General features: G+C 37.6%; 1 protein-coding gene across 1 annotated transcript; it reads right to left on the bottom strand.

The window, feature by feature from the left end:
- Positions 1-7,025: 7,025 nt before the first annotated feature.
- LOC122408877 (G-quartet DNA-binding protein TGP1-like) lies at positions 7,026-8,774 on the bottom strand. The gene has a single exon (XM_043415961.1). It carries the CDS (start codon positions 8,772-8,774, stop codon positions 7,026-7,028), a length of 1,749 nt encoding a protein of 582 aa, XP_043271896.1.
- Between the last annotated feature and the right edge of the window lie 243 nt (positions 8,775-9,017).

Here is a 9,017-nt window from a genome sequence, read left to right as displayed (position 1 = left end):
CCCTTTCGCCCCCCAGTATCTGGTGGATTTAATCTGCTTAACACATCGGCCACTACGTTTCTCTCCCCGGGACAAAATTCGAATTCGATATTGTAATCTTGAATCGCTAGAATCCATCGAGTTAGTCTCTCGTTTAACAACTGACAATTTTTCAAAAATGTTATGGCTCGATGGTCTGTAATGACGTTGATTTTAGCACCAAGCAAATACGTTCGGAATTTCTTTAATGACCAAATAATTGCTAACAATTCTTTTTCGGTGGTTGTGTAAGCTAGCTCGGCCCCTTTCAGTGTTCTACTGGCAAACATTATCACTCCCAAATCGCCATTTTCATCTTTTTGAGCAAGGGTGCCCCCCAAAGCATAGCTACTTGCGTCAGTCTGTAAAATGAATCCCTTTTTTGGGTCTGGATGTTGTAAAAGAACGTCATTTACGAATAAATCTTTAATTCTTTGGAAAGCAATTTTCTCTGGTTCTTCCCACCGCCATTTTGTTTCCTTCTTCAATAATTTCAAAAGCGGGATTGTTTCCTCTGCATGTTTTTTTGTGAATTTAGTATAATAATTGATTAATCCCAAAAACCCTCTCAACTGTTTCAAATTTCTAGGTGCAGGGAAATCATGAATTGCTTGAATCTTTTCTGGTTGTGGCTTTATACCCTTAGTTGTCAAGATGTGACCTAGAAACTCTACTTCTTTCCGAAAGAATTTAGCCTTTTTCAATTTAATTGTCATTCCGTGTTGTTGCAGTCGTTCTAGTAGTTCGTCTAAATGTCTCATGTGTTCGTCAAAATTAGAGGAAATGCACAGTAGATCATCAACAAAATTTATTACATTATCTCCCAACCCATGGAGAATAATGTCTAATGCTCTCAGTAATGCGGCGGTACTTGTTTTCAGCCCAAATGGTGTTACTGTAAATTCATAAACTTTTCCCCTATATCGAAATGCAGTATACTTCATTGAATCTGGATGAAGAGGGATCTGCCAAAAACTGTTTGTTAAGTCTAGCGTTGTCATAACCTTTGCCGAATGACATTTCTGGAATATTTCCTCCATATTTGGTACTGACTCATGGTCGTTTGCCATAACCTGATTTAACTTTCTAGCGTCTAAACAAAGTCTAACTGTACCATCTTTTTTAATTACCGGGATTATCGGATTAATCCACGGACTATTCGATCTCTGTATTATTCCAAAATCTAGTAGCTTTTCTATTTCTTTATCTACTTTTTCCCTATGCATTAGAGGAACCTCGTAAGCGTGTGCAACTATTGGCTTATCCGTTGTGATATCTAATCGATGTTCATAAACTGAAATTCTACCGGTTGTTTTACGAAAAACTTCTCTTCTATTCCAAATTACTTCTTTATGTACTTGCTTTTGTTCTAATGAGAGCTCAGTTTGTTCCACGATCTCGTTAATCTCCTCAAGAGTTATTTCCTCTTCACTTCTATTATCAAGAATCAAATTTTGGATTGGCTCACAAATTTTCTCAATATTTCTCTTTTCAAACTTCAAATTTTGCTCCGGCTTAAAATTCTCTCTTTCTTCTTCTTCTACTTCTTTAACTTTCTTTTCAAAAACAATTTCGCGTAAAAAATTTTCTTTTTCTGTAGTCCCAATCGTGGGCACTACATCAATAATCAAGAGACGCGGTAGCGGCTCGACGCCAAGTATTAAAAGGAAAAACTGCAGCGCAAAAGAAAAGCCAGCGCGAGTCCTGCCGCTACTCTTATATACGCGAATATGCCGGTTTTATGACGTCACAGAATTTTCAAATGGCTCTCACAAATAAACCATTTCATAAAAGAACTTGAAAATTTGTGACGATTTTTTTTCGATTTTTCTCTTTCCATTGGTCTTTGTTGCAAGTAAATCCGTCCAGTAGATCCTGAGATATGTAACGTTAGTGATTTAAAATCCATCATTTCGGGATTTTCATTTTCTTAGAGACAGAGGGGCGTAAGTTACAGTTATTTACATTTGGACTTACGTCCTTTGCACGATTTCTTACTTTTGTCACACTCTACGTCACGCACTACGCTAAACGCGGCTACCCCCTCTCCTTCTGCGTCGCCGAGCGAGAGAGACAGAGAATGGGCGCACAGCGGGGGCAATACCAACTCCTGGTTTGCGCATAAAATATGTATATAATTATTATAATTAATATATAATATAATATATATATTATATTATACAATATATAATATAAAATGATAATAATATAATAAAACAAAAAAATTGAATAATACGAATAACATTAAATAATAAATAATAAAAATAAAAAAATATAAAATTCTGGTCGACGCCGCTGGATTTTTCGAGGATGTCTAGGGCGATAGATCATGGGTTTTGAAGGACTAGGTTTAGGTACATTCTATCGCGAACTTCGATTTCTAGGTGGACGACCCCATAGTTTTTTATGTTCAGATATATTCCTCCATGGTTTTCGCGATCGAGGTTGACGGCTCCACAGGTTTTGATGTCCAGGTATGTTTCTCCATAGTTTTCGTGGTCTCGGATAATTCCTCTATGGGTTTCGATGTCTAGGTATATTCCTCTATGGTTTCTGATGTGCAGGTGTATTTCTCCATAGTTTTTAATGTCCAGGTGTATTTCTCCATAGTTCTTGATGTCTAGGTATATTCCTCCATGGTTTTCAATGTCTAGGCAAGTTTAATCATGGTTTTCGCGGTCGAGGTCGACGGCGCCACAGTTTTCGATGTCCAAGTATGCTTCTCCATGGTTTTTGTGGTCTAGGATAATTCCTCCATGGGTTTTGATGTCTAGGTATATTCCTTCATGGTTTTGAATGTCTGGACATGTTCCTTCATGGTTTTCGTGGTCCAGGTATATTCCTCTATGGTTTTCGATGTATGGATATGTTTCTCCATGGTTTTCGTGGTCTAGGTAGATTCCTCCATGGTTTTCGTGGTCTAGGTATGTTTCTTCATGGTTTTCGCAGTCGAGGTCGACGGCTCCACAGTTTTCAATGACCAAGTATGAAGGACCACGAAAACCATGTTCCTTCATGGTTTTCGTGGTCCAGGTATATTCCTCCATGGTTTTCGTCGTCCAGGTATATTCCTCCATGGTTTTCAATATCTAGGCATGTTTCATCATGGTTTTCGTGGTTCAGGTATATTCCTCCATGTTTTTCGATGTTTGGGTATGTTTCTCCATGGTTTTCGTGGTCTAAGTTGATGGTTCCACAGTTTTCGATGGCTAGGTCTGAGTTTCCATAGATTTTGTTCTCTAGGTATATTTCTTCATCATTTCCGTGATCTAGGTCGATGACTCCATACTTTTCGATGTCTAGGTATGTGTCTACATATTTTTCAATGTCTAGGTATATTCCTCCATGGTTTTGGATGTCCAGGTATATTTCTTCATAGTTTTAAATGTCTACGTATGTTCCTTCATGGTTTTCGTGGTCCAGGTATATTCCGTCATGGCTTTTGATGCTAGGTCAACAATTCCATAGTTTTCGATGTTTGGTTATGGTTCTCCATGGTTTTCATGGTCTATGTCAACGGTTCCATTGTTTTCGATGTCTACGTCGACAGCTCCATGGTTTTCGATGGCTAGGTATATTTCTCCATGGCTTTCGTCGTCCTGGTATGTTTTTTCACGCTTTTTGAGGTCTAGATCAACGGCTCCGTAGTTTTCAATGTCCAGGTATGTTTTCCCATTGTTTTCGTGGACTAGGTTGACGACTTCATAGTTTTCACTATCCCGGTCGATAGCTCCATAGTTTCCGATGTTAAGGTGAATTTGTCCATGGTTCCCGATATGAAAGTCAATGGCTCCATAGTTTCCGATAGTGTGGTGAGTTTTTCTAAGGTTTTCGATATCTAAGTCGTCGGCTCTATAGTTTTCGATGTCTAGGTGGATGCCTTCGTATTTTTCAATATATATTCGACAATTTTATATTTCCCGATATTTAGGTAAACGGTGCAATGGTTTACGATATATTTCCTCATAGTTATCGATATCTAGATCTGCGATTTAATAGTTTGCATTGACGAGGCAGGTTCAGACGTTACAGAAGACCATGAAAAAATATCACTGGACACCAATAACCATAAAGCTGTGGTCTTAGACATTGAATACCATGGAAACATCTCTTTGGACATTGCAAACCATTGACAGTATCCATGTCAACATGGAATCCATGAATGAAAAGAAGATAGTTTCAAAAATCATTTTTCCAAGTAAACAAGAGGAGCTTTTCAAAAAAATGAATAGAAAATGAAAATATCATCCCATTGCATAGGAATTTCCCAATCTTTCATTGGAAAATTCGATTTGCTGAATGGATAATCAAAATCGTCACCATTATTGCTTGTAAAAGGTTTCAACTCACATGAACATAACCGCACAGTTTTCGTCTGTCTACATAGAAAAATTGGCTGTGTCGATTGCTTTTGGCACATAGAGAAAAGCACTCAACTTGGAACAAATCGTTTTAAAAATTTTCGTCGAAGACGAGGAATGTATTTTTTTTCTTAAGTAAATATTGTCACGCCTCTAAAAAATAAGCTAAATTAGAAAAAAAAATAATTGACAAAGTAAAAAAAGAACGCCAATTATTAAAAGGTCGCGACCGTAGTTTCCAATAATTTTCTATATTTGCATTATCAATAAAAAACTTCAAAATATAAAAAAAAATAAGATCGTTTTCTGAAGTTGACAAATATAGTGAATGAAATACGATTCCTATATAGTTGTCACGTCTCGCAAAAAGAAGTGAAATCAGTAAATATTAAAACTTCAATAAGTAAAAAAGGCACGCCAAGTATTAAAAGGTCGTGACCGTCGTTTTAAATGATTTTCTATATTCGCATTGTCAATAAATAAATTTTAAAAAATGTTTAACTGTGAAAAAATATGAGATCTATTGTAACATATTCAGTGAATGAATTACGTTTTCTGTAGGAATTCTGAATTTTGGAAATAAAAAAAATGAGATCATTTTTTAACGTAGCCAAGTACAGTGAATGAATTAAGGTTCTTGTGGAATTCATTCGTGTACACTTTTAGCCCTAATCCCTCACTTATTCAGAAAAATTGTCTAGCAAACGTCACAGAGCAACAAAGGTTTCTCGAATGATTCTGCAATTATTAAGAGATTATCATCTGTTTTTATGCTAGCTCGGGTTATAAACTTAAAACAGTTTACGCGTACAAGTGCATGCATTGTATCTATACGATGAACTGCACAAATTCATTTTCAACATTACACACAAGCTTGGCGTGCATGGTTTTCAATCGGAAGCTCGGCGAAGGAATGCCTCATCCGTCCATATATTTGAAGAAAACTTGATGATCCTCTCATGTAATTGTTTTTTAATTTGCCATCCCTTTTCCATCCAACTATTTTATTGAGTAGTTCGACGTGAGATCCCGCGCTGTGTACACAAAGAAAAATATCCATTCTTGACTAGTTTGACTGATAAATTCATTACTCCAAATGTTTCGTATTCAACGCGTTTTCTTTTCTCAAATCAATGTTTAGACAGCTTACTTCTTTGTTCATCCATTTCAATACTTGTGTAATTCATCCAATCATCTGCCCATTTGGTAAAAAAAAGAGTGTACGGACAAACGAGTGAAAGTGACCCGTGGATAAATTAAAATGCGTATGGGCATGAAAGAATGGCCGTATCTATCCGTACAAGATAAAGGCATATAAAGGAATTGATTGATTTCATTTCTTTATCCGTTCGTTTAATTGTTCAATTTTATCCACAAATTTCACCCATCTGTATTGTTTACCACATCATTATATAACAGGGCCCCTCTTATTTTATTGGGGGATCGGTTTTTTTCCCACTCGTTCATACAATTCTAATTAATTATTGTTTTCATAGTAAATTTGAACAATTGTCTCTTCCCGAGCTTCCGATTGAAAACCATGCACGCCAAGCTTGTGTGTAATGTTGAAAATGAATTTGTGCAGTTCATCGTATAGATACAATGCATGCACTTGTACGCGTAAACTGTTTTAAGTTTATAACCCGAGCTAGCATAAAAACAGATGATAATCTCTTAATAATTGCAGAATCATTCGAGAAACCTTTGTTGCTCTGTGACGTTTGCTAGACAATTTTTCTGAATAAGTGAGGGATTAGGGCTAAAAGTGTACACGAATGAATTCCACAAGAACCTTAATTCATTCACTGTACTTGGCTACGTTAAAAAATGATCTCATTTTTTTTATTTCCAAAATTCAGAATTCCTACAGAAAACGTAATTCATTCACTGAATATGTTACAATAGATCTCATATTTTTTCACAGTTAAACATTTTTTAAAATTTATTTATTGACAATGCGAATATAGAAAATCATTTAAAACGACGGTCACGACCTTTTAATACTTGGCGTGCCTTTTTTACTTATTGAAGTTTTTTCATTATACTTCACATGGAGAGACATTGCTCCCAGGTCAATTAAACTCTTAAGCGGTTGCAAAGAATCTACACCAAGCAACACATCCCTAATCAAGCCGGGCACTATCAAAAATTTTATGTATGTTTTAATCTTTCCAATGTCAGTCATCGCCATTATTTGATTTCTAACCTTCGTTAATTTCCCTTTTATTGCTCCTTTCACCGTCACTCCCGTGACAGGCAAAAGTGGACAATCTTTCAAAATCTCTCTATTTTCCAAATAAAATTCCTCAGAGATCGTGGTAACTCTAGAACCTGAATCTACTAATGCTGTGACCTGGATCCCTTCTATTTTAGCATAAATCTCTGGACACTCTATAATTGGCAAAGCTTCTTCGTTTATTCCTTCTTCCATTAAAAATTCCCTAGTATCCGTAAAAATCGTGTTTATTGCCACTTTTATGTCCTGAATTTCGTTTTTCGGTTTGTTTGCATCTCTCATTTGGTGGAGGTCCTCCGATAAACCATCCTGAGATCCTTTTTTCTTAATCTTCTTCTTTTCCTCCGTTGTACCTCGTTTGTTTCCTTTATTATCACTCTGATCCTTGTTATTAAGCACGGGTACAACGTTTATTCGTTTCCCGCCCGAGATGTCGACGGCTGAGGCTCTTGGTGGACCTCTATCGCTTGAATTTCTGGCCGTTGTCGTTCGTTAGTTTGGCGATGATCGTTTGGATTGTTCGGCGGTCGGTATCCTCCATTGTTCTGTTGCGGTCTCCAATTCGGATTCTGATTTTGTCGGTTATATCCGTTCTGTTGATTATTATTTCCGTTATTTCGATTCTGCTGAGGATATCCGTTGTTTGACCGCTGGTTATAATTTTGTTGATAATTGCCATTATTGGGCCTCTGATTGTAATTTTGCTGGAAATTGCGGTTCTGTCGATTGTTCCAGCCATTGTTGTTGTTATAACCTCCATTGGGTCGGTTATTTTGGTTCCAGTTTGGATTTCCCCGGTTGAAATTGTTCTGGAATCCACCCTGGTTATTCCAGTTGTTATTTTGAGGCATTCGGAATGGCCTTTGCTCATTTTTGTTCTGATTTTGATTTGGAGAAGCCTCTTTTTCCTTTTTCGAATTTATTGGTCCATGCCTATCGATTTTTCCCAGGAATTCAATTAATTGTTCCAGCGTTTTAAATCCTCGACTAATTATCGTTGCTTGGATTTCATCCGTATAATGTTGCGAGAGTGATGCAATTATGTCCTCGTCGCTTGGAGGAGGGATAAGATCCTTCGCGGCTCCGAAAATGTTGATTGTATACTCCACTTTAGATGTTTTGTTATCCTTATCAGAGTAGTGTCCGAATTCAAGGTCTTTCCTCACCTTTCTCTGGACATCGGTGCTCCAGAAACGCTCAACGAATTTCTTCTCCACTTCCTCGAAATCCTCTACACGGTCCTCAATAAGAACCCACCACTCCTTTGCGGCTTTCTCTAAACATTGTCCCAGCAAATATTTCATTTCGGTGATCGTGGGGTTTGTTACCTCACAATACCGCCGGAACTCCTTAATGAACTTCATCGGTCTTTTCCTTTCCGATCCATCGTATGTGGGAGGTTTAATTTTAATTTTGTTTGGATGCATGTCCATTGGCAGCATCGTCCGAATCCTTTCTGTTTTCTCTTCGGGCTCATATTTTTCCTCTTCGTTTTCGGATTCGTCATCTGAAACTACTTTACTGGGCTTCGGGACGATCCGGGTGCTTTCAGTGTTCGGACTATGGATTTTGTCCTTAGATTCGAGATTCTCCACCCTTTTCTTGATTGCGCTGACGTCAAGTTGTATTTGAGCCACACTAACCTCAATAACGGCACTTTTTGACTCATTTTCCTGTACTATTCTCGTTAAGCCCGTTACGTGGCGTTTCATTGGGTCATAGATTTTATGGACATCACTAGCGATTGTAGCTTGCAGAGTCTTGAATTTTTCCGTAAATTCAGACCTCAAATCGCTAGTGGCCTGATTATTTCGTGCAATCTCGTTAGCCATGCTCTGTACTTGTGTTTTCATTTCTTTCATTGCGTCGATTAGGCTCATCAATAGCTCATGATTTAATTCTGCGAATTCAATTTTTCCTTTATTCGATTTAGGGGTTTCAAATTCCTCCATTTTAATTTCTTCATTTTGATCTTTATTATCATCGTCAAATTTCTCTTGCTGTTCAATTCCAAAGTTGCCGCGAGATTCATTAAAAATGTTCCCCGCCCCTGGAGGAGGAATTGAGGTAGTCAAATCGACATTTTGTGCCGTTCGCTCATCGGGATTTTGGAACCCGGAATCTCTCGCTGTTTCGTCTCTATCGGTCTTCTCTGCCATTTTGACGTGATTAATTAATTTCATTCAACAAATCTCACGCTCGTTTGCAATACCTGTCCCTGTTCGGGCGCCAGTTGTAACGTAACGCTCTCGCCGACCCGGCCTGAACGCCGCCACGCGTCGGTTCGAGCTACCTTATTTTTAAAGGAGCAGGTATGAACGAGACGAGAGACAAAAATTATGTTGATAAGATAACAAAATGAATTTATTAGACAATACTATTGTGTTTTTACAAAATGATAC

This window comes from Venturia canescens, chromosome 4 (genome assembly GCF_019457755.1).
Source record: "Venturia canescens isolate UGA chromosome 4, ASM1945775v1, whole genome shotgun sequence".
NCBI lineage: Eukaryota > Metazoa > Arthropoda > Insecta > Hymenoptera > Ichneumonidae > Venturia > Venturia canescens.
Note: the sequence above shows the minus strand (reverse complement) of the source record. Positions and strands in the feature narration are given on the sequence as shown.